Source organism: Arachis ipaensis, chromosome B03, assembly GCF_000816755.2.
Source record: "Arachis ipaensis cultivar K30076 chromosome B03, Araip1.1, whole genome shotgun sequence".
Classification (NCBI taxonomy): Eukaryota; Viridiplantae; Streptophyta; class Magnoliopsida; order Fabales; family Fabaceae; genus Arachis; species Arachis ipaensis.
In genome coordinates this window covers 85,629,780-85,656,585 of record NC_029787.2, presented here as the reverse complement: position 1 = coordinate 85,656,585, position 26,806 = coordinate 85,629,780, and the positions used below count along the sequence as shown (strand labels likewise).

Genomic DNA, 26,806 nt, shown 5'->3' with positions numbered 1-26,806 from the left:
TTCTTTGTATTTGTACTTCTTCGCGACATTTTAATATCTGGATCTTTTTCCATTTCAAATAATCACTACATATTATTAGGTAGAAACATATTATTAACACAAACACATATAAAAAACCTAGTAATCAATTGTGCAGTAACCATTATCAAAGCTCTACCACAACAAAGCTCTACTAACAACTGAGATAATAACATAATGAATTTTTTCAAAGATTTATAAATTAAAAGTACCTAAGTTTCATAAACAAGATATGATGAATCAAAATCAAAATCAAAAGAAATTTTTATTATAGAGTGCTTAAAGATTTTTCATGAATAGACAGGAAATATTGAGTAATATTTTTGGGTGCCATTTTGAGTTTCTCCTTGCATGTTTTGAATGGATACAGAATGATGGACAGCAAGAAGGTAAGAGTTGCAAAAAGTAATAAATGAACAAAAATCAAAACTCATTAACCTTCACATTAACCTTGCAGAAGCATAACACATCACTAGAAACGAAGGAGAATGGATAGAGAGCTAAGATTCTGCTGTTGCAAAGAGTAACGCCACTGCTATTGGAGACACTACTGGGGATGGACAGCGAGCTCAAGAATGCTGATTCGTGTTGAGCATGTGACGTTAGAATTTTTGCTGGTAAAGAATTTTATAAAAATAGTCGGTTGTAGATATAGTTTCTAAACCGACAGAAATCCCTTCGTACAAATGTTTTGGTTGTCACAAGTAACAAACCCCTAAATAAATTGATAACCGAAGTATTTAAACCTCGGGTCGTCTTCTCAAGGAACTGCAGAGAAGTATGTTCTTATTATTGGTTATGAAGATTGTAAATTGGGGTTTTGAAAGTAAGGAGCAAGTAAAATTGCAATTAAAATAAGTAAATAACTGTAAAATAAACTTTTGGTAAGGTATGAGAAATTGGAAGTCCTATCCTAGTTATCCTTATCAATGGAGATGAGAATTAAATCTTAATCCCACTTAGTTAGGCTTTACTAAAGCAAAGGAAGATCAAGTGAATTAATTAGTCTGATCTTCAGGTCCTAGTCAATTCCTAAGAAAGGACTGGAATTATTGAATTTCAATTCAATTAGAAAAGATAACAATTATCAATCACGTGAGTTTGATAACTCCTGAGTTACTGATTTCTTAACCAAAGCCAAAAGGGAAAAAGTAAATCTACTGGAATAAAAATGTCTTCAGATTGGAAGCAACAGTAACATAAATAAAAGAGAACAATAATAAACTGAAATACTTTAAATAACATTAATTAAGAGAATTATCTGTAACATAGGAAAGTTCATAAATTAAATTGAGAAAATAAATAATTAAAAGGAAAGTTGAACCTGATAAAAAGGGACAATCATGAAAGCAAGAAAGATCCTAAATCCTAAATCCTAAGAGAGAGAGAGGAGAGAACCTCTCTCTAAAAACTACATCTAAATCATGAAAAGTGAATAATTGGAGACTCTCCTTGAATGGATGTATTCCCCCACTTCATAACCTCTGATATGTGCCTTCTGGACTTGGATTTGGGCCAAAAAGGGCTTCAAAAATCGCTGGGAGCGTTTTCTGTAATTTCTGGTGCGTGGCCTCTGTCACGCGTCCGCGTGGGTCACGCGGTCGTGTCATCTGGAGTTTTCCTTATTATGCGTTCGCTTCGGTCATGCGTCCGCGTCATCTGCGTTCTGCTCAAGGCGCGCATTCGTATCATTCACGCGTTCGCGTCGCTTCCAGTTTCTTCAAAAAACTCTATTTTATGCTTTCCTTTCATTTTTGTATGTTTCTTTTCCATCCTTTAAGTCATTCCTACCTTTAGAATATCTGAAACTACTTAACACACAAATCACGGCATCGAATGGTAATAAAGAGTAATTAAAATAATTATTTTTAAAGCATAGGAAACATGTATTCCACATATATCACATAATAAGGAAGGGAAAGTAAAACCATGCAATTAACATGAATAAGTGAGTGAAGGATTGAATAAATCACTTAAATTAGGCACAAAATATATCATAAAATATGGGTTTATCAACCTCCCCACCCTTAAACAATAGCATGTCCCCATTAAAGTTAAAGTGGTGGAATCTCATGCAATGCAATCTATTCTAAATGCAACTATTTAAATGAATCATGCAATTCTAATTGTTATTCACTTGTATATAAAACTTACATGTAGTTGAATTAATTCACATTCTCAAGGAATCATATATGCATAGCCAAACCTTAGATAATGATAAAGCACTTTTACAATTGAGATGGGAAAGAAAAATATTTTACAAACTTGCAAGACAATTAACAATTTAAGCAGAGATATATATTAATGAGCTATTGAACCCTCACTGAATTTTGTGTTTACTCTCTAGTCACTCAGTGTTTATTGGGTTAATCACTCTATTCTTCTTTTTATTCTTACTTTCTATAACTTTGTTCTTCATCTAACCAACCCACAATTACAGAATACAGACATACAAAAATCATGAGGTCTTTATTTAAGGTTGTAATGGGGCCAAGGTAAAGGTAAGGGTATATGTATAAGGCTAAGTGAGCTAATAAGTGAATCCTTGATTAGTCTAAGATCTCACCTAACATACATATTTATAAAGCAAAGCTTCTTTATCTATTTACCCAATTTTTTCCACTTTGTATTGCAAGCTCATATATTAACTTTAACTTTGTCCCATGTGCATTAATTCTTTTTATTTTTCAATTGGGAAACTTTCTTGTATCCCCTTTGTTTAATTAAAAATATTTTTTTTAATACACATGGTAATTTAATTGTTTTGATTTCACATGAGCATGCTTTCCAAAACTTTTATTTTGAAATGTCTTTATTCTTTTTAACTTTCTACCTTTGTTTCTATAATCCATGTTCCCATAAGGTTCCCCACACTTAAACAATACACAATTTCTATCTTAAGCTAACCAAGGATTCAACTTGGGATTTTTATTTTGTTTTTCTGCTTAAGGCTAGTATTGTGGTTTATAGAACAAGAGGGGATTAAAAGCTCAAGGGGGCTAACAAGGGTGATGTAAAAGGTAGGCTAATTTTTGGGATAAGTGAGCTAGAATCAAACAATGGCCTCAATCACTTCCTTGGTATGTATCTATATTCTATAATTGGACATATAGATTAAAACAAAGTAAAGAACATCAGAATAAAAAAGAAGGGCGAAACACACAGGAATAAAATATTATGGTTTGAATGTAACCATACAATTAAGCTCAAAACTCACAGACTGTGTGTTCTCTAGCTCAAAAATCATATCTCAGTTATATATGTCATGCAAATGAAGAATTAAGAGTTCCCATTATTCTCAATGTAAACCTTAGGGTGGCTTTAAAGTTTTAGTGTTTCTCCTTGATGAAATGTTGTTAACTAACTAACATGTAATGCTATATATACAAGGTGTGGATTGTTTTTATATTAAAGTCTCTAGTTTACTTCATTTTTATTTTCAATTTAAACCAAACTATCATATACTAAAAGGGTAAACTATACTAATTAATCCACATATTCTATAACTAATAAGTTAGAATTGCAACTAAACTAACTGGCTAAAATATAAACTAAAGTGCAAAATGCAGAAATAGAGTAAGAATACATGAAAAGTGCAATGTATAAGTACTGAGAAATAAAAATAAAGATAAAAATACAGAAAAATAACAAAATAAAATAAAAAGAGTCTGTAGTGTTTCACCAAAAAATACGCCAGAGATGGCGACCTCCCCACACTTAATATAAAGCATCATCCTCGATGCTCACTCAAGCAGGGTGTGAAGGAGTGTCATCACTGGAAGGATGGGTGGCTGGAGTCTCTGTAGTGGTGGTCTGAGGATCTGCCTGCTGCAGAGGAGGTGCTGACTGTATAGGAATCGCTGGGTCTGCAGCCTGAATCTGATACGGGGCCTCTTGCTGTGGCGTAACCTGCGCTGGGCCTGCCTGCTTAGCCTCTCTCTGTGGATGGGTCTCCGCCTCATGATCATCCGCCTCCTCCTCAGATGGCTCTGATGGTGTGTCAGGCTCGGAGGGGATGTCGCCAGATCGTATCATCAGCTTTAGGTGCTCATAGCGTCGCTTGCTGCGACACTCAGATCTCTCATATCGGTGCCGGTTGTGGCACTCCATCTGGTCTAGCTACTGAAATAGGCGGTGCACGAGGTGATAAACTGGCTCTGAGGTAGGTGGAGGTGCAGTGGTGGTAGCTGGGGTAGCAGTAGATGAAGAGGGGCCAGCCGAAGATGTGGCTGTCTCATCAGGGGTGGTGAGGAATGGAGGTCTGTAGCCCAAAGCCAGAAAGTTCCTGCTGTGAGGGATAATCTTCTTGCATTCTGCAGCAGGTGGCTTCTCATCAGCATCCTCCCAAGGCACGTCAGCTCGACGGCCGAGCTGGGTAATCAGATATGGAAAGGGGAGAGTGCCTCTAACGTGGACTCTGGCCATGTAGTACTAGATGAAACGTGGCAGGTATAGGTCCTTACCCTCCATCACACACCATAGGAGGGTGATCATAGCGGCAGGTAGCTCCGTCTCGTGAGTACTCGGCATAACAAAGTTGCTCAGGATCTGGTGCCATAGCCGAGTGGTATGCGAAATTGCTACTCATGTTGTGAATTGTTGCTCGAAATTGATTCCCTGGATGTGGCACCAAAAACAGATGCACAGAGCCATGGTCTAAAGATATCTTCACAACTTCGCATAACTAACCAGCAAGTGCACTGGATCGTCCAAGTAATACCTTACGTGAGTAAGGGTCGAATCCCACGGAGATTGTTGGTATGAAGCAAGCTATGGTCACCTTGTAAATCTCAGTCAGGCGGATATAAAATGGTTATGTAGTTTTTGAAAATTAGTAATAGAAAAAGGATAGAAATACTTATGTAAATCATTGGTGAAAATTTTAGATAAGTGTATAGAGATGCTTTCGTTCCTCTGAACCTCTGCTTTCCTGCTGTCTTCATCCAATCAGTCTTACTCCTTTCTATGGCTGGCTTTATGTAAGGGCATCACCGTTGTCAGTGGCTACATCCCCTCCTCTTGTGAAAATGGTCCAAGATGCTCTGTCACGGCACGGCTAATCATCTGAGGTTCCCGATCATGCTGGAATAGGATTCACCCTCCTTTTGCGTCTGTCACTACGTCCAGCACTCGCGAGTTTGAAGCTCATCACAGTCATTCAATCATTGAATCCTACTCGGAATACCACAGACAAGGTTTAGACTTTCTGGATTCTCTTGAATGCCGCCATCATTCTAGCTTACACCACGAAGATTCCGATTAAGAGATCTAAGAGATACTCATTCAATCTAAGGTAGAACGGAAGTGGTTGTCAGGCACACATTCATAGGGAATGATGATGATTGTCACGTTCATCACATTCAGGTTGAAGTACGAATGAATATCTTAGAAGCGAAATAAGATGAAGTGAATAGAAAACAGTAGTACTTTGCATTAATCTTTGAGGAACAGCAGAGCTCCACACCTTAATCTATGGAGTGTAGAAACTCTACCGTTAAAATTACATAAGTGAAAGGTCCAGGAATGGCCGAGATGGCCAGCCCCCAAAACGTGATCTAAGATAGCATACAACTGATCAAAGATGTCTAATTCAATAGTAAAAAGTTCTATTTATAATAAACTAGCTACTAGGGTTTGCAGAAGTAAGTAATTGATGCATAAATCCACTTCCGGGGCCCACTTGGTGTGTGCTTGGGCTGAGCTTGAGTGTTGCACGTGTAGAGGTCCTTCTTGGAGTTGAACGCCAGGTTGTAACGTATTTCTGGCGTTCAACTCTGGTTTGTGACTTGTTTCTGGCGTTTAACTCCAGACAGCAGCGTAGAACTGACGTTCAACACCCTTTTACGTCGTCTAAACTCGGCCAAAGTATGGACTATTATACATTGCTGGAAAGCCCTGGATGTCTACTTTCCAACGCAATTGGAAGCGCGCCATTTTGAGTTCTGTAGCTCCAGAAAATTTACTTTGAGTGCAGGGAGGTCAGAATCCAACAGCATCAGCAGTCCTTCTTCAACCTCTGAATCTGATTTTTGCTCAAGTCCCTCAATTTCAGCCAGAAAATATCTGAAATCACAAAAAAATACACAAACTCATAGTAAAGTCCAGAAATATGAATTTAACATAAAAACTAATGAAAACATCCCTAAAAGTAACTAGATTCTACTAAAAACATACTAAAAATAATGCCAAAAAGCGTATAAATTATCCGCTCATCACCGAGCCTCATCATTTAAGTATATCTGCTTGATTCCCTTAGGCATGGTGGTGTTCTGACCCATGACCCATGGGACAGTCGGGTCAAGGGCTATCCTTGCCTTGACCGCATCCCAGTCAAACTTCATGAAGCGCATGTCCTCCTCAGCCTTTTGGTAACCATCAAGCTGATTGGATTTTGGCTGAAGCTACAGAATATCCTCAATGGCCTCTTCAGTGACCAGTATCTGCTTCCCTCTTAGGTTCACTGCATCTAGGAAAGTTTTGAAGTAATTGCAGTAAAACTCTCTTACCCAAGAAGCATTGACCTCTGTCAGGTTTCTCTCCAGGAAGAACCAACCTCTTTGTTTGATTTGATCGGAGGTGTATTGTTGGAGTTCTTCCGGAATTTTCAGAGTCCCCTCCAGGTACAGATTCCTGGAGGTTGCAAACACCAGATACTTCAGCTCGCAGTATCTGTTTGCAAACTTAGTGGGATCAGTGGCAGGGAGTAGCTGGTCAGCCTTCTCCTGCGGGGTAAAGTATTTCTCTCGCCAGGAGTCATCATGCATGATGTCCAGGATGGACATAGAGGATTCTCCTCTTTTCCGTTTGCCAGTTGTTGCCTTTCCTTTTTCTTTTCTTTGGGTGTCAGACATCCTGAAAAACAGAAATCTAGGATATAATAAAAATAGGAAAATAAGTAGGCAAATAACAAAATAAGCACATAGTGGCAAAGGAGCAGTAGAATAATTAAATGAGTTGAAGAATTGTGCATTTTGGATTGGTTCGGGAATAAAAAGCTGAGATGAGAAATTTCAATCTAAAAAGTAATAGAATTCATGTGAATTAGGAAAAACCATAAACATGCCTTGAGTTAAAAAGTAAAAGTGAAGAGTGAGTCAAAAAGCAGAGGGGGTGTTAGAAAGTTAAAAGTGGTTTTAAATTGAAAAAGAGGTTAGAAATAAAAAATCAGTGAGTTAGTAAAAAGAAAGTTAAGGTAAGCGGCATGATGATTGGTTTCTAAGTAACAAGAATATCACAATTTGAAGCAACAGACAACTCATATTTAAGCAAGGAAATCAAGGTGTTGATGATTCATATAGATATACCAATAACGAAAATTTGAAATCAAATCAGCAAGAATGTGATTTATAAATCGGGGAGACGAAAGGAATAAGAATGCTAGCCCGTGCATTCATGAATTGGTTTGGTGAAAGCTAAAGAAAGCAAAATTGAAAATGCCAAAACCAAGACATGAATGAGAATCAAAACGATTTATAGAAAATTGGGCAGCATTCCGGCTAAAATTGGATGTTCCTGGAAAATAAACAGCAAGCAGAATAGTTCATATGAATTAAAATACAGTTTCAAATACAGATACGGAATATGAACATGAAAAAGCAGTGTAAAAAGCAATATGCAACAGTAAAGAACAGCATATGAACAGTAACAACATAAGAATTGCGAAATTGATAAAACAAGAAGTACGAACAGCGCAATTTATCAGGCCTAAATCCACTAACCACATCCTAGTCTACCTAACAACCTAGAATCCACTACAAACATGCATATCTAACTAGCCTAATATTGAACGTAAACGGAAAAAATAAATATGCAATTAACTACGAATTGAAAGAGCGGCGTTTGGCGGAACCTGGTAGGCGTATGAATGAAAGTAGGGCAGAGAGATGGTAAGGGGTGGTGGTGGTGGTGACTGACGCGGCGGTACAGGCGGTTGGTGCGGCGGTGGTGGCTGTCCGGTGGTAGGGGGTTCGGATAGGGGTAATGGGAGGGGTAGGGGTTAAGGGGGAAGGATGGGAGGGGGTGTGGGTGGTGGTGGAAGGCGCAGCTGTGATGGCACGGTGGCGGTGGCTGTGCGGCGGAGGGAGCAGCGGTGGTGGAGGGGGGGAAGAGAAGAGAAAGGGAAGAAAGAGAGGGGAGGAAGAAAAAAAGGGAGGTGGCATCGCGGTCGTGGCTGGTGGTCGAGGGTGGTGCGGTGGTTGGAGGTGGCTGGCTGGGGGTGGGGGGGGTTNNTGGCGCGATCGCGTGGGTGGCGCGATCGCATGAAGTGGGTAAAAGGGTGAGTGACGCGGTCGCGTGAGGCATGCGACCGGGTCGCTGGAAATTGTGCGAAACGCACAATTCCAGCGTCGTTTCAGCGCAACTCTCTGTCTCCACTGGGGGTGCTATGATATCCGCGCGACGCGGTCGCGTCGCTCACGCTATCGCGTGGGATGGATGTTGTGCAAGTGACGCGATCGCGTCAGGGACGCGACCGCGTGGGACGTTTTGTGCTAAACGCACAACAGCCGCACGATTCCTACCCAACTTTCTGGGCGTTGGATCTTTACGCCGATCTCCAGATCACGCGGCCGCGTGAATGAGCGGACGCGTGGGAGGTGTTTTTCGCAACTGACGTGAATGCATGAGTGATGCGGTCGTGTCGCACGCCTTTTTTTTTATGCAATTATGCAGTATGCAATGCTAATAAATAATATTCAGGTTCAATTGAAAAAGAATAAAAATAAATAACACGAAATAAAACAGAAAAAGAAACGACCATACCATGGTGGGTTGTCTCCCACCTAGCACTTTTAATTAAAGTCCTTAAGTTGGACATTGGATGAGCTTCCTGTTATGGTGGCTTATGCTTAAATTCATCCAGAAATATCCACCAATGCTTAGAATGCCAACAGCCTCTGGGGTCCCAAACTAGGCATGTGAAGCTTCTGAGCAGCTTCAACCAGATTCTCAGGCTCCCGGGGTGACGAATGTCAGAATAGATTCCAGGATCCCAAACTTTGCTTTTGAATCCGCCTTCGTCTTGACCTATATTTTTCCATCCGGGCGGTTTATAAATTAGATTTTCACCAAGATAACTAAACGTGTTCCGAGATCCATTCGATTGAACATGAGACCAATCCGTGCACTTCGAGTTGAAGCATGGAACCTTATTGAACCTTGTGCACCAGCTCTGAGTGCGAGCCATTTTCCTCTTACTCTTAAAGCCGCAGAGAGCTCTAAGCTGGCCATCTGTTTCAAGCAAACCATATTCAAGTGAAAAAGTAAAGATAAAGGTTAAGGATTGTACCCACTTGAAGCTTGTATTAGGTGGTAATGGCCTTGGGATAGGTGTTTCCAGTGGTTCTGTAAGCTCTACTCCCTTGTGGTCTTCTGTGAATTCCTCCACTTCTTTGCAAACTTCTTCGCATGCATCTATGTCCTGATCAAAGTCTTCTATGTCTTCCGCATCACTCAAGTCATAAGCTGGAGGTTGAGAGAAATCTACCTCCGCATCTTCTTCGTATTCACTTGGATAAGGTTCTTCAATATCAGAGAATTCACTTGCGGATGCAAGTTCATTACTAGGAGAACTTGACTTGTGACTATCATCATCAAGGAAACTTGCTTCTTTGATTATTCCGTCTAGTTCTTCATAAAAGACTTGCCTTGGGGGTTGTGCACTATCCTCCTTAGCATCAATTGTAACGTCCTTGACAGAATTCTCCACAATTCTAGATTCCCATGGAAGTTCAGCGTCTCCTAAGTCTTCAACCAACTCTTCTTCTTCTATAATGACAGCTTCCTCTACTTGTTCCAGTACGAAGTCATGCTCTGTTCTGTCCACTGGAGTTTCTAGTATCTCCTTCATGCTACGCTCTTCATTAGATTGTCCACATGGGGTTGTGGAAGGTTCTTAAATGTTCAAACGTCTAGAAGATAATTGACTTATTGCTTGCTCTATTTGATGAAGGATTGTTTGAAGTTGATCTACTGTTTCCTTGAGGCGAGCCTGTGATTCTGGAGGTGATGGATTTGGACATGGTATGTAGGGAAGTGGTGGTGTTTGGGAGTAATCGGATTGGGATTGGGGTAAATAAGGATCATATGGTGGTGAATGGTGAAAAGGCGCTTGTGAGTGTGGCGGTTCAAAGCTACGTTGAAAGGGTGGTCTATAGGCACAGGGTGGGGCTTGTTGGTAGTTACAAGGTTGTCCACCATATCTATCAGCTTGGTATGCATTGTAGAATGGCCTTTGTCCATGATATCTTAGAGGGTGTTGTTGCCTAAAGAGTTGATCAAATCCTCTTGGCTCCATCCATCTTTGATCTCTCTGACCTTGATGCATATTCCTGTTATAGCTTTCACTCCTTTCAACAATATTAAAACCAAACTCAAAGCGAGAGGGGTGAGAATTCATAATAGCTAATAAAAATTAAAAAGCAAAAATAAAAATAGATAAACAGGCAAAATAAAATATTTACAATAACCAATAATAAGGCACACATTTGCAGTTCCCCGGCAACGGCGCCATTTTGACGTTAGGATTTTTGCTGGTAAAGAATTTTATAAAAATAGTCGCGTTGTAGATATAGTTTCTAAACCGATAGAAATCCCTTCGTACAAAAGTTTTGGTTGTCACAAGTAACAAACCCCTAAATAAATTGATAACCGAAGTATTTAAACCTCAAGTCGTCTTCTCAAGGAACTGCAGGGAAGTATGTTCTTATTATTGGTTATGAAGATTGTAAATTGGGGTTTTGAAAGTAAGGAGCAAGTAAAATTGCAATTAAAATAAGTAAATGACTGTAAAATAAACTTTTGGTAAGGTATGAGAAATTGGAAGTCCTATCCTAGTTATCCTTATCAATGGAGATGAGAATTGAATCTTAATCCCACTTAGTTAGCCTTTACTAAAGCAAAGGAAGATCAAGTGAATTAATTAGTCTGATCTTCAGGTCCTAGTCAATTCCTAAGAAAGGACTGGAATTATTAAAGTTCAATTCAATTAGCAAAGATAACAATTATCAATCACGTGAGTTTGATAACTCCTGAGTTACTGATTTCTTAACCAAGGCCAAAAGGGAAAAAGTAAATCTACTGGAATAAAAATGTCTTCAGATTGGAAGCAACAGTAACATAAATAAAAGAGAACAATAATAAACTGAAATACTTCAAATAACATTAATTAAGAGAATTATCTGTAACATAGGAAAGTTCATAAATTAAATTGAGAAAATAAATAATTAAAAGGAAAGTTGAACCTAATAAAAAGGGACAATCATGAAAGCAAGAAAGATCCTAAATCCTAAATCCTAAGAGAGAGAGAGAGGAGAGAACCTCTTTCTAAAAACTACATCTAAATCATGAAAAGTGAATAATTGGAGACTCTCCTTGAATGGATGTATTCTCCCACTTCATAACCTCTGATCTGTGCCTTCTGGACTTGGATTTGGGCCAAAAAGGGCTTCGGAAATCGCTGGGAGCATTTTCTGTAATTTCTGGTGCGTAGCCTCTGTCACGCGTCCGCATGGGTCACGCAGTCGCGTCATCTGGAGTTTTCCTTATTACGCGTTCGCTTCAGTCATGCGTCCGCGTCATCTGCGTTCTGCTCAAGGCACGCATTCGCATCATTCACGCGTTCGCGTCGCGCTCTCTTCGCGTCAGGCATGCGGCCGCGTCGCCCACGCGTTCGCGTCGCTTCCAGTTTCTTCAAAAAACTCCATTTTGTGCTTTCCTTCCATTTTTGTTTGTTTTCTTTCCATCCTTTAAGTCATTCCTGCCTTTAGAATATCTGAAACTACTTAACACACAAATCACGGCATCAAATGGTAATAAAGAGTAATTAAAATAATTATTTTTAAAGCATAGGAAACATGTATTCCACATATATCACATAATAAGGAAGGGAATGTAAAACCATGCAATTAACATGAATAAGTGAGTGAAGGATTGAATAAATCACTTAAATTAGGCACAAAATATATCATAAAATATGGGTTTATCAGCATGCTCCAGTGTTGAGAGCAAGAAAGATGGCGCGCAAGAGTGTAGAGGAGAGAGTGTGTGGAATTTTGGGGAAGAAGAAGAGCGTGTGGTAAAGGAGCGTGAGTACACTTTCTCTTTATGCATTTGGGCTTTATTTTGTTTGAGGTATAAAAATACTAATGCCGGTTGTTTGCTGGCCCAAAAATTAGAAAATTGCTGGCCCCCTAGCGGTGCTCTTAGAGAAACGATGAATCCGGTTTTTCAAGAAGGAAATTAAAATAGAGTTTTCAAGGTAAGCTATAAAAGAAAGGATAGATTAAGTCGTGAAGATTAGTTGGTGCACCCTCACTCTCGCGTGGAGCTTCCTGTTGCTGTCTTCCTTCTTTACTTAACATAACCAGTACTTCCTACAGGGAAACACTGAGCCGAATGGCTTTCTTTTCTGCTACTTCCTTCAACCGCCTTCTAAATCTTATTGATTATCACGATGTCTTCTATCATGGTGTAATCGAAGTTAATCCGACTTCCGGCACTAAATCTATCGCAAACTCACTCTCTCTAAGGCGGTGATTCTGATACGTCTTCAAAAATTGCCTCGGAAGCTCTCGCGTATAGGGATTTGGTCTCACCTTCACTCGCCTCTTAAACATTCAGCAATTAATACTTGAGTCCATCCCATTCCTCATCCTCGCGGCTCACTGTCACTGGGTTTTGAACAACAAGTTTGCGTAGCTCTCAACAGTTCTGATCCTTTAGTTATAATCCAACACGCTTCCACTGCATCACTCTGATTCTTATCTTTTAAGAGCCTAACCACTCTTTTAAGTTAACTAAATATCACTCCGTCTCAACAACTAATAGCCTTCGACTAATCATTGACTTGGACTTCACGATTTTCAAAACTTGCGTGCGTCACGAATGAATATTACATATTAATGGTATGCAAGGAAGTTAGAAATTCAACTACTAGTTTGCAATTACCTCGGGTCTAAGAGTCAGATTCGGTTGCATCCCGACCTTCTCTGTGTGAACAATTCCAAGATATATGCTCTGGTCTCCCGCACTTGTAACATACATCTAGTTCGGCCCTGCATGGTTTGTTTGGATGATACTTTGTGCATCTCGTGCACTTCAAATCTTTCGGTTGAGTACTAGTCTGCTCTTTTGAATCCTGTTTGTGACTGTTGTCATTTCTTTGATCATTGTTCCGGCACTGAGAATGTGAAGTGACATAATGACCCTTTTTGAAGCTTTAGCTCCTAGGTGTAATCTTTCCTTTTTTTGTGAAGGGTTCCCGGCGATTACTCCTTGCTACCTCAGTCCTCTTTGAGCTTTCTCCCGTTGCCTGACCCGTGTTAACTTGCTCCGGATAACCCACTGGTACCCCTGTACTCGGAACATTATTTCCACATTCATATTTGTTACCACCATCGTTGCCAGTCCTAGCTTGTGATTCCATCCTATCTATCACTCAGCTCGTCGCAGCAGCAACAGCACAACAGCACTCGTCATCGCGGTCACAAAATCGGTCAAACTACTTGCCAGTATGGTTACCTCGTTACCTCTCCATCCTTGACCTCGATTACGCCCACGGGTGAGACGAGATGCCATTTGGTTCCTGTTCACATCAAACAAGTGATATCAAGGTGATCAGTCTCAATATCGCAAGTCTAGTATTTCAAAGTCCCAAATGCATGCTCATGAGAATTCATGCCATATATATCAATCAGATATCCTAATTAGCATTTATAGACACTTAGAGTATGTCCAGAAGCATAGTCAGTCCGTCCCTCAGGCTCTACAGGAACGAACTGCTCTGATACCATAATGGAACTGCTCTGTATAATCTGAGAGTCGGCGCTCTAGGATTGCCTCTGGCATTCCCAGGACCTTATATCTTATATGCGTGGCACCTTTACCACGCTGAGAACCTCCGGTTCTCACCTCATACTGTGTTGTTGTTTTCAGATGCAGGTCGAGAGGCACCTCGCTAGGCGTTTGGACTTCTGAAGCAGAGTGGTTCCTTGGTTCTTTTGTTATTCAGTTCATGTATATATGTACTTATTTTTCTCTCCAAGAAACTTGTTTATTTTGTCCCTCTTAGAGGTTTAAGGAGAGTTAAGGTTTTATCTCTGTATTTTGGGTACTTTGGGATACGTATATATGTATGTAAATATCCTTCGGCCAGCCTTGGCTTCGCAGGCGGAGTTAGGAGCTAGTTATTCTGAATCCTTGACTCTTTATTCTCTCTTTCTATTTATTTACACCTATGATCTTTAGATTTCTTAGCATGCAAGTAATCTCGTTTTCTGAGCGTTGCGCTTTTTATTTTGCGATTTTGTTTTACCTGTTTTCCAAAACTCCTCATATATTACCCCCTTTCAGATACTATTATGTATATATTTTGTTTTAGAGCTCGTAACACCACACCACCTTTATTTTACGGCTTAAGTATAAAGCTTTATGTAGTAGGGTGTTACAGTGTTCACCCATGGACAACTTTACATTGCTTTGTCAAGAGTTAAGAGTCACAATAGCTTGAACGTTCTAATTTTAGATAAAGACAGCAATCCAAAGTCATCAACAACAAATGTCGTATTTAAAGAAGTTTTTAATAATATTTAGGTAAGAAAAATAGTATTTTCATCTTAGTAACATGTTATGATTTACACTTTTGTACAAATATTTATTGTAGATATAAATAATTCATTAACTATACTTTTAGACTTGAAATAAAATGTATAACATGGAGTACAACATCATATGCCAATTGCTTTTCTAATGAGGTTAGTAAAAAATTAGGTTGTCGATAAATTTTCATTAGCCTTATGATATAAAGTTTAGTGTAAAATTGACATGCTATTATTACAGTTCTATATGTTCTTATTTCTTCAGCTCTCTTTTTTTATAGTTTAAGAATATTATAGACTTCAAACTATTTCATTTGTATTTTATTTTGAGTAAAGATAAAACAACATATTCAGTACATTTATATTATATAATGACAATAATAGTGTTATACTAAATTCGATAATTTTATAATTATAAAATATTATTTTCAATTTACCATGTTAAATTAAAATATAAGCCCGTGTATTGCACGGGTTTAACACTAGTAACTTAAAATTTAAAAAATAACAACCTAAGCTAATCATAATTTATAATTTTTTAAAATTTTTAGTGACAATATCTACGCAAATAATTATTTCAACAATATTAAAAGCTAAATATTTAACAACTTAAAAAAGTATAATTTAAAATTTAAAAAGTAACAACTTAAGTAAATAAATTTTCAAACTCAATGTATGAGTGTCACGTTAGCATAAAAGCTCTTCATTTGTATGATTATAAAGATTTGCAGACAATAAAATAAATATATAAATGTATTTAAAATATAAATCCTAAGAAACACAAATATTCAAAGTTTAAATATAGTGTTCAAATAAAAAGAATCAACAAATTTTTAAAAAAGATCTTTTTCCAAGTAATAAAATTTAAAATTAAAAAAATAACAACTTAAGTAAAACAACCTAAGCAAATAATTTAAAATTAAAAAGTAACCACCTAAGCAAATAATAATTTATAATTTATAAATTTTTTTCCTCCAAAATTAAAGAATTCTTCCCTCATCCCTACTAATTTTACAACCAAAATGTGCCAGATGTCATTTCCTCATTACAATTGAAATCAAATCTTTCCCTCTAAAATTAAAGAGTTCTCCCCTCCTCTTTTATATATCATTATCAATGAAATAATGATAAATTTGACAATCAAAATGTGCAACATGACATTTTTTAATTATATTAAAATTAAAATTAAAATATTAAAATTGAAATTAAAATATAGCTATATTATATATTATATTATATATTATTATCTAATTTGATAACAAAATGTGTCACATGACACTCTTATTAAATTTGACAGAAAATATTTTCTTCTAAAATTAATAAACTACCTTCCTAAATTCTATCATCTATTTCTCTTCTTTTTTCTATTTCTCTCTACCCTTCTCATTCTATATATAATTCTGATATATTTATATACAAGTGTAATAATTCGTGCCATGCACGTAATAAAATTGAAATTATAATTTTAAATTATTCTATTAAAATTAATTTGAATTGTAATAATTTAATTAATAAATAAATAATATGATATGCATTGTTCGTATTTTTTTTAAATATAGTATTAAATATATTAACTCGAATAATATAGCTATTAAGTGTATAAAAATTATGTTTGAATTATGAATTCTCTAAATGAAATTACCCCGTTTAAAATGTTTAAATTATAATTTCAATTATAAATTATAATTATGATTTTAAAAAAATCTTTGATATAATATTATATTTTTTTTATCCAGTTTACTATTAATATATTGATATTGCAAGTCTAAATTACAGTATTTTTTTATATATTATTATCTAATTTAATAACCAAATGTGCAATATGACATTCTCTTATTCAAATTGAGAAAAAAATATTTCCTTCCAAAATTAATAAACTCCCTTCTTAAATTCTCTCATCTATCTTTCTCATTTTTTCTATTTCTTTCTACCCTTTCCAGTTCCCACTCTATATATAATTTGTAATTTATATGTTTTATTAGTAATTTGACAAATCAAAATGTGTCGTCAGATATTTTTATTATAATTAAAATAATTTTTTTTCTTTCAAAATTAACAAACTCCCTCTCTCAATCTTCATCTTTATTTTTTTCTCTCTTTTCTTTCGTTTTCTATTTTTTTCTATCTTTTTGTTCTACAAAAAATAAAATTAACAAAATAATATAATTCAAATGAATTATTTCTATTTGTGCAACAAACTTAACACCTAATCAAAAGTATAAAAGTTAAATCGTTTCAAATTTTAGATAACGAATATTAAAATTAATTATTAGTAATAAATCAAACTCTTTCACATGAAAATAATAACTAAAAATCTTATTATTTGATTTTTATCTACGGAGATCCTGGTCTTCTTAGCCAACGAAAACTTTTGTCCCGTACGATCTTTTTGTAAAAGTAGTTTGATTATATAAATCTTTTGTGCTATAATCATCTATAATGTCAGGACAAAACCGACATAATTTGAAAAGATTTATATTCCCATAACGTAATTACGGGTAAAAATACTAGTATAATTCTAAAAACTTCTAGTGCGACACCTAAGAAAATAAATTTCCAAACTCAACGTATAAACGCTACGTCAGCATATGAACTCCTCATTTGTATTATTATAAAGATAAAGATAAAATAAAGATAAAGATAAGAGCTCCCCATTTATATTACTATAAATATTACTATAAAGATAAAGATAAAGATAAAGATCAATTATAAATAAAATTTTAAAAATTTTAAAAAATAATATGCAAATAAATTAAAAATTAAAAAGTAACAACCTAAGCAAATAACTCAAAATTTAAAAAAAAACAACCTAAGCAAATAATAATTTATAATGTTTTAAAATTTTTAGTGACAATACCTATGTAAATAATTATTTCAATAATATTAAAAGCTAAATATTTAACAACTTAAAAAAGTATAATTTAAAAAATCACATATAAGTAAATAAATTTTTAAACTTAATGTATGAGTGTCACGTCAGCATAAAAGTTCTTTAAGCGTTTGTTTTTGGAGACAGGACAAAGGACATGACACTAAGATAGAGACAATAGAACGGAGATACTAAAAATTATTTTTTGTGTATTGTGTTTGGATACGATGGATAAGACACTAATGTATTGTCTTGTATTATGTTTGGATAGACATGGATAAAACTAAGATATTATGTGAAATGACTAAAATAGCCATGTGATTTCAAATTGTTTACTTCAAGTACAAATTAATTTAATAAAAAATAAGAGTACGTAAGAGTACAGAAAATTACAAGAAGAATTAGTCTATGAACCAATAAGATAAAAATGGTATTAAAGTAACAAAATTAAGAATAACTAAAGTAACATAAAGTAGAAAAGTGAATTAAGTCTCCATTAATATAGCATGCTATAAAGAAGAGAATGAACGATAAAAAAGAATAAATTAATTATACAGTCAAATAAGAAATTCTACCAAAAAAAGAGAGTGTCTGAAAAAAAGAACGCAGAGAAAGAAGAACTACTATGTAGAGAAGAAACTAAAATTAGGAAAAATAAGAAGAGATAATAGTAGAATAATAAAAATATCTATGGACAATGGCGGAACTTGAAACAAAATTTTGGGAGACCAGATAGAGAATAATTGTCAAGATATTTTTTATATAGATCTATTTAAGATAAGCTCGTCTAATCTCATCTCTCTGGTTTGGGTGATATTGCCAAATTTAAAGCTGTTTTTCAGGGTCTCGTTCCAAAAAATTAAGGTCAAACTCATCAGATATAACTTTTTAAACTTTTGAAGGTTGTATCTCACTTTTTTCGTGATTTATTAAAGTAGAAGAACTATCTACAAGTGTTGATATTGTAAAGTTATATGTTCTCTTTTTTAAATATTAGTCTTCCTCTTAAAAATGTATTAATTCTTTGATTTTTCATTATTATTTTATATAAAAATTTGAATATATTTATTATATAAAAAATTAAATTAAATAAATATTAAAATATAAAATAATATTAAATTAAATAAATAAAAAATATTTAATTTTTTATATTTGAACTTAAAGATAGAGGGAGTATTGCTTATTGAATTTATTGGATACTTTAAGTCATAGTAAAATATTTAAGCCAATTAAATTATTTTTTATCTTTTAAAAAAATACTACTATTTTTTTTATAAATAGTTTGGAAGCTATGACCCCTTATCTGAACTAAGCTTCGCCTTTGTCTATGGATAGAAAAGAAAAAAATTTTGATAAAAAAATTTGTGTCTACCTTTTTAAATTTTGTATCTATCATTGTCCTTCGTAGAAAAAGTGGACACAAAAATATAAAATAGTGTTTTGAAGACAATGTATTATGTGTCCATATCTCTGCTCTCAAATACGTTTTAAATATTTGTTGTCTATGTCTCTGTGTCCTGTATCCGAAATCAAACGTTACTTAAGTTCTTTATTTGTAAGATTATAAAGATAAAGATAAAATTTACTATAAAAATAAAAATAAAAATAAAAATTTGAAAAGTATGTGGAGAAGAACTAGGTTTGGGCCTGAGGACGCAACGAAGGAAGCATAGGCAAGGAGGAAAACTATATATAGAGTTCTTCCATGACCCCCAAAAAAAAAATATAGGGTTTTCCGTACACCCAAAAGAAAAAAAGTTATTTCCATTTCGGCTTCGAAGTCAAAATTCTAACGTCCGAATCCCAATTAGGGTTTCTGGTTGTCCGAAACCGTTGCAGGTAGCAGCAGCTAAGCACTGAACTGAGCTAAACAATGGAGGAACTAAAGGAATCTCCAACACTCGGAAAACGGAAGGAACCTGAATACGATTCACAATCAGAACACACCACCGAAATCCCAACCCAAACCAAAACACCAGAACCCCAAAAACCATCTCCGAAGAAGCCTCGAAGCTCAGCACGAACCTGCGTCCACGAAGTCGCTGTTCCCAGCGGTTACAACTCCACCAAGGATGAATCCCTCCATGGCACACTCTCCAACCCTGTCTACAATGGTCCCATGGCCAAAACCTACCCTTTCACCCTCGACCCCTTCCAGAGTGTCTCTGTTGCGTGCCTCGAGCGCAATGAGTCAGTGCTTGTCTCCGCCCACACCTCCGCTGGAAAAACCGCCGTCGCCGAATACGCCATTGCAATGTCGTTCAGGGACAAGCAGAGAGTCATCTACACTTCGCCCCTGAAGGCTCTCAGCAACCAGAAGTATCGGGAGCTCCATCATGAGTTCAAAGATGTTGGGCTTATGACCGGTGATGTTACCCTTTCGCCTAACGCTACTTGCCTTGTTATGACTACTGAGATTCTTAGGGGTATGCTTTACAGGGGCTCTGAGGTTTTGAAGGAAGTTGCTTGGGTTATCTTTGATGAGATTCATTATATGAAGGATCGTGAGAGGGGTGTTGTTTGGGAAGAGAGTATAATCTTTTTGCCGCCCGCTATTAAGATGGTTTTTCTGTCTGCAACTATGTCGAATGCAACCGAGTTTGCAGAGTGGATCTGTAATATTCACAAGCAGCCTTGCCATGTTGTGTACACTGACTTTAGGCCTACTCCTTTGCAGCACTATGTTTTCCCCGTGGGGGGCAGTGGATTGTATTTGGTTGTTGATGAAAATGAGCAGTTCAGGGAGGAGAATTTCTTGAAGCTGCAGGATACTTTTTCAAAGCAGAAAGTGGTCGACAGAGGCAGGGGTGCTAAATCCAATGGCAAACATGGAAAAGGAGGTTCTGGCGGGTCAGACATATACAAGATTGTCAAGGTCAGTTGTCCTTCTTTGTGTTATTGCCGGGCTCATCTTGTTGTTTACATGCAAAGCCGATATAAAAAGATATTTAATAGAATTTTTTAGTGGATGGACATAGTATGATTACAAAGAATTTCATTGTTAGTTGATATTTTTTTTTCAGATGATAATGGAACGGAAATTCCAACCTGTTATCATATTTAGCTTCAGCAGAAGAGAGTGTGAACAGCATGCAATGTCGATGTCTAAGCTTGACTTCAATACCCAAGAGGAGAAGGACACAGTGGAAGATGTTTTTCGCAGTGCAGTGCTCTGTTTGAATGAAGATGACAGGAGCTTACCCGCAATTGAGTTGATGTTGCCACTCCTTCAGCGAGGGATTGCTGTCCATCATTCTGGCCTTCTTCCTGTCATCAAAGAATTGGTTGAGCTTCTCTTCCAGGAAGGCCTTGTAAAGGCCCTCTTTGCTACTGAGACAGTGAGATTTTTTCCAGATTCCAGCTTCTATTGTGTACTATTATTTTTTAAAAGATTTACTTTTGAAAGGACAGGAGTCTTAGATATACTTTTCTACAGTTTGCAATGGGTTTGAATATGCCAGCAAAAACTGTTGTGTTCACTGCCGTTAAAAAGTGGGATGGTGATAGTCACCGATATATTGGATCCGGTGAATATATACAGGTGAGTGATATATTATTATTCTTGTATTTCTGGGCTCTTGTGGTGGAGGTGATGTTTGGGTTGTTTATCCATGCTATGAAGACATTATCATACAATTCATTTGGTACATTTAGATGAGTGGAAGAGCTGGGCGTCGTGGCAAGGATGAGCGCGGAATTTGTATCATAATGATTGATGAGCAAGTAAGTCTACTTGTCACTGTTTTCTGTATTTTGTTAGTTTGTGTCTCTGTCTTTTCGATGTCTGCAATTGGAACACTATCCAATAACCTTGTGAACCCTTCGTTCTTTGTTTAGTTTTGAGCTGTTTATGTACATGTATGTTTGAATCACAGTCTCTAGTTTGAATCACAGTCTCTAGTTTTACTGTGGACAGGAATCTTGATAACCTGCCAAATGGTTTTACGTTATTGAATTTTATATGTATCCAATTACTTTGTGCAGATGGAAATGAATAACCTCAAGGAAATGGTTTTGGGTAAACCTGCGCCTTTAGTTAGTACTTTCAGGTTAAGCTACTACTCAATTTTAAATTTGATGAGCCGTGCTGAAGGCCAGTTCACCGCGGAACACGTGATAAAAAATTCATTTCATCAATTTCAATATGAAAAGGTTTCTACTGAACCATTTTATTTAAACATCACATCAGCATTTTATTCACTATGATCGATTATTTATGGACTCTTAGCTCTTTTTCAGGCCTTACCTGGTATAGGGAAAAGGGTGTCAAAGCTAGAGGAAGAAGTAGCTTTGCTTGATGCTTCAGGGGAGGTAATCTTTGTTTGAATGTGTTCAGCTTTGTTTTCTTAATAATGTGTTGTGTTTTATTAGTATATTGATTGATTTATTATATATTATATATAATTTATGTAGGCTGAAGTATCTGAATATCATAAGCTGAAACTGGAAATTGCACAGCTTGAAAAGAAGATGATGGCACAAATAATAAGACCTGAAATGATTCTTTATTTTCTTGTCCCTGGTCGATTGGTAAGTGATATTTACCATTAGTTTGAAATGAGTTCATATTCTTGTTCTCTCTGTAATTTTTAGCATCAGTGTGGAACTGAATTTATGGCATTTTGTTTGTTTCTTTTTCCATTAAGTCTCAGTCTCTGCTTTTTTTATATATATATAATAAAAAGAACATTTTATCATTCATCTGTTCAGTATATATTCTGTTGCTTCTCCATATATCATATTTTACTGATATGGATTTTCTAACTTTGCAGATCAGAGTGAGAGAAGGTGGAACTGATTGGGGCTGGGGTGTTGTTGTCAATGTTGTTAAGAAACCTGCTGGTGGTGGTTATATAGTTGATACTTTGCTTCATTGTTCACCTAGTTCAAATGAAAATAGCTCACGGCCAAAGCCATGTCCGCCTCGCCCTGGAGAGAAAGGTGAAATGCACGTGGTAAGTTCGTGTTTTAAACAATTATGTTATTGTTTTGAAATGTCATAATCTGTATCAAACAGATGTTATGTATCTGAAAAAGTTGTGTTAATTTTGCTATAGGTCCCTGTTCAATTACCATTAATTGCTGCTCTTAGTAAATTGAGGGTCTCCATACCTCCTGACCTTCGGCCCTTGGAAGCAAGGCAGAGCATATTGCTTGCTGTACAGGAGCTGGGCAACCGTTTTCCTCAAGGTCTTCCAAAGCTTAACCCTGTGAAGGTAATTATTCTCCTTACTCATTGCTCAACTATCTGGAATTGCTGATTTCATCGTTTCATCTCTATCAAAAAGAACGAGGGTAAATAAGGGTGCATTTGGTTTAAGAAAACATTTATGTTTTCATTTTCTAAAAAACACTATTCATTTTCAAATTTTCAATTTTAGAGAACATGATTGATTTGCTTCTATCTTCTGTTTTCAAAGAATGAAAATATTAAAAACATGTTTGGTTTCTTAGTTTTCAAGAAGCAAAAGTGCTTGATGTATTACCTTCTATTAGATTAAAAATATAGTTATTTAACATACAACACCATTCCCCCTTTCCCAATTCCAGCCTCCCCCTTGGCATCAACTCTTGATCTTCGCATACGTTCACATCACAAAAACCATTTCTCTTATTTTTTATTTTTTATATTTCCAAACTGGAACAAAAACCATTCCACCTTCCCTCACCCAGTGGATTTTCTCCTTTCACTTCCCCCTGCCGCTGCCATCGTCCTCAACTACCATGCTGCTTCCATCTCCCTTTCACCACCACACCTTCAATGAGCACCTACCTCTGCTGTCAGCTTCTCGGATAAATTTTTCAAAGGAGGGGTGTTGAATTGCTAGTAAATTAAGTGGTTTTTTGTATTATTAAACCTTGTTTCTTATGGGATGGTGGTTATTATGCTGTTCTTTGTACTAACTACTAACCGAGCTGGATAGAAAGAAAAAGAAATATTAAGAAAAAGGTTCCCAGAGGCATGTAGAGTACCAATGTTTTCTCTTATCTTTTCTTTTAGTCAAAGTTGTACTATCGATGTTACTGAAGTCATCTGTTTTGTTGGTAAGGAATTGAACTTGAACGCCGAAATTACAATTTTAAAATTCACTACACTGCCACATGTTTTATAAATGAAAATGTTTCCACTCTTTGCATTGGATAACTAAAACATTGAGTGGCTTCGTGTATCTTTTTTCTATTCTTGTTTTTCATATCTGAACTTAATTACTCAACTTTCTTGTTCTCATGTTATTAAGTGACTGAGGTTCTTCTAGCATGTGATTTTGGAGCTTGGTTAATGTTAATTTTCAGGACATGGACATACGTGATTCTGTGATAGTCGAGCTTGTAGCCCAAATTGAGGAACTTGAGAAAAAATTATTTTCTCATCCTATGCATAAGGTTCGTTAATGAGAGTTCTATGGTCATTATTATATTTATTATGTGTCTGAAGTTCTTTGGTTTGATCTTTCTTGATGTTTTGCTGTAAGTTAGCACCAAGATGTGGATCAAATTAAGTGCTTTCAGAGGAAAGCAGAAGTAAATCATGAAATTCAGCAACTGAAGACGAAAATGCGTGATTCTCAGGTACTGAGTTTGCTGACTTATTTCTACGCCATGTATTTATTTTGATCATGTTTGGGAGGTTTGGAACTAGATAGCAATCAAGTCTGTAGATGCTATGGATTCATATACATGCTGATGTAGTTACACCTTGTTAATTGCCAATTAACAGTTGAAGGTTATGTTTGTTTTTATATTTCTATAATCAAGTTCACGGTGCTCTATGGTGGACTATGGATAATTGTGCTCCTTTATTTCTTGCCTGAACTTTGTTGCATGTTTGTTTCTGTGTTGGGAGTTTTGACTGATTTGCTAGTTACTGAAATCAAAATTTATTCATTTTTAGCTACAAAAATTTCGTGAAGAATTAAAGAATCGCTCACGGGTCTTGAAGAAGCTTGGTCACATTGATGCTGATGGTGTAGTTCAGTTGAAGGGACGGGCAGCCTGCTTGATTGACACAGGCGATGAACTCCTTGTCACTGAATTAATGTTTAATGGTGAACCAATATATAGATTACTTTCTAGGCCATAATAGTTCCCTTCCCTCTGCAGTTCATTATGGTACATAATCTAATTTTCCTTTTCGTTTGTTCATTTTGCCTTCTTGCTTAGGTACCTTTAATGATCTTGATCATCACCAAGTTGCTGCCCTAGCAAGTTGTTTTATACCAGGAGATAAATCAACTGAGCAGATACAACTGAGAACTGAGCTTGCTAGACCTCTTCAACAGCTTCAAGATAGTGCAAGAAGGATAGCAGAGGTTTTACAATTTGGCATATTTTTTTCCTTAAGAGTTTATGAATCTAAGTATAAACGGTATCACTTTTTGGTCACAGATACAACATGAATGCAAATTGGATATAAATGTGAATGAGTACGTAGAGTCAACAGTGAGGCCATACTTGATGGATGTAATATACTCTTGGTCAAAGGTTAGTTATACACACTTTCAGCTATATTGAGAATTTGTTATTATATTTTCTGTTTCCTTGATTTGGCTGACTAGTTTAAAAGTAGAAACTGCATTACTGCTTGTTTGAAAAATGCTGGATTAAGTAATATTTGTTGTACATTTTTTTGGGTATATTCATAGTTAGGAATGGGTGGTTATGAACTGTTGTTCGACAGCTATTTGCTTTAGGGATTGGAAAAATAAAGTAAGGAACAGAAACAAGAGAAGGGAATTTCTTGCTTGTTATAAAGTTATACTAATCTATCGTCTTTCCATTTGAATTTTTCTCTCAAGGGTGCAAATTTTGCGGATGTTATACAAATGACTGACGTCTTTGAGGGAAGTATCATCAGGAGTGCTAGAAGGCTTGATGAGTTTTTGAATCAGGTGAATTGTCATTCCTTTTGCAAATAATAATTGTGTGGCTTTAATGTATAAGTTGATATAATAACATAATGGGTAATGTAAACTAACCATAAGGGACGTCAGGGTAATTTGCCTAACAAAATATTCAAAATTTGCCTACTGAGGTTTATACAATAAATGCTCAATATAATGAGGTTATGAATGTGAATTGATTGTTTATCACTATTAATCTTGGTTTGATTCGATGTTGGAACCAAAGGTGAACAATATAATGAAATTATAAATTTTGTATGATCTGACAATCCTGCCTCCTTCCAGTTGCGTGCTGCTGCTAATGCAGTTGGGGAGGTCGATTTGGAGAAGAAATTTACAGCCGCAGGTGAAAGCCTTCGACGAGGAATTATGTTTGCAAATTCTCTGTACCTATGATTTGCCGCCTACAGAGTTCATTGGCTCCATTCCTTAATTATGGCCGCTACAGTTTTTGGGTTGCATCCTATTTTTCTGGGTGCACTAATCTTTTCCTTGTAAATATGCAATTCTTAATTCACATCATATACAGTCACCAATAGTGAAGGGAAGTGATTGTAGAATCAGAAAATTCCCGTCAGTAGAAGTCCTAGTGTGGGATCATGTAGGGTTATGAAATTTTGTATCCACTTAGAAGGTTCAGATTGGTAGCATATTTCACCCGTCGGAAGCTTGTAGCGGAGAAGAATACGAGATTCAATCATTAACTTGCAGAGGACTGGGGAGTCATGTTGACTTGTAATTTTTGAGAATTTTTAGAAAGAAATTTTGGATTTACTGTAAGTTGTATGTCATGCTCCATTTTTTAAAACTGGAAGACGAAGACTGAAGACCTTGATTCTTTTTTCTTTTTTCTTTCTTTTTTGTTTAAAACTTTGATTTATAAAACTGTGAAATATTTTCTTCGATGAAAAATTTGGAGAAAGGAAAAATCTATATGTTCCGTATCTCCATCAACAGCTAAGTCTAAAATTAGCCCGTTCAGGTATGATCTTGCTGATCAAGGTAGAAGCTAGGTTAGGTGAGTGGGAGCACGATAAGTGGGAATGGCGAGATAGTGAGAGAGAAGGGGAGTGAAAGGGCTGTGATGAGGATGGAGAGGCAGATGTAGCCAGTGAGCAAGAGAGGGAGGAGTTAAACTCTAAAATGGTCCTTGAAATTGGCGGCACTAAAATCGTCTCTGAGATTCCAATTGCACCAATTACGTTTCTGAGATTGAAAAAAATGCACCATATTAGTCACCGACCCATTTTCATTAGCGACGTGATGACATGGTATGATGACGTGGATTGTAAGTGACACGTGTCACTTTATAATTTGGCCACGTGTAATGGTATGATGATGTGGTGACCAGTGACACGTGGCATGTTGACGTGGATGGTTGTGTCACGTGTCATAATGTTATTTGGCCACATGTTCGTTTGTGC

At 36.3% G+C, this 26,806-nt stretch overlaps 1 protein-coding gene across 1 annotated transcript; it reads left to right on the top strand.

Annotated features, from left to right (window-relative positions):
* Nucleotides 19,137-26,227, top strand: LOC107630658 (DExH-box ATP-dependent RNA helicase DExH10). The gene is made up of 16 exons (XM_016333862.2): nt 19,137-20,356; nt 20,505-20,819; nt 20,918-21,022; nt 21,136-21,204; nt 21,466-21,633; nt 21,721-21,792; nt 21,895-22,011; nt 22,254-22,436; nt 22,539-22,697; nt 23,776-23,865; nt 23,959-24,051; nt 24,374-24,527; nt 24,643-24,791; nt 24,868-24,963; nt 25,278-25,370; nt 25,668-26,227. The coding sequence occupies exons 1-16, from the start codon at nt 19,355-19,357 to the stop codon at nt 25,776-25,778; spliced, it is 2,976 nt and encodes a 991-aa protein (XP_016189348.1). The 5' UTR covers nt 19,137-19,354; the 3' UTR covers nt 25,779-26,227.

Bases quoted from the DNA above. Each gene is read 5' to 3' on its own strand.
- LOC107630658 (XM_016333862.2), top strand. From the start codon at position 19,355: ATGGAGGAACTAAAGGAATCTCCAACACTCGGAAAACGGAAGGAACCT. The intron at 24,528-24,642 runs GTGAACCAATAT...CTTCTTGCTTAG, and splicing joins CACTGAATTAATGTTTAATG to GTACCTTTAATGATCTTGAT. The intron at 24,792-24,867 runs GTTTTACAATTT...TTTTGGTCACAG, and splicing joins GTGCAAGAAGGATAGCAGAG to ATACAACATGAATGCAAATT.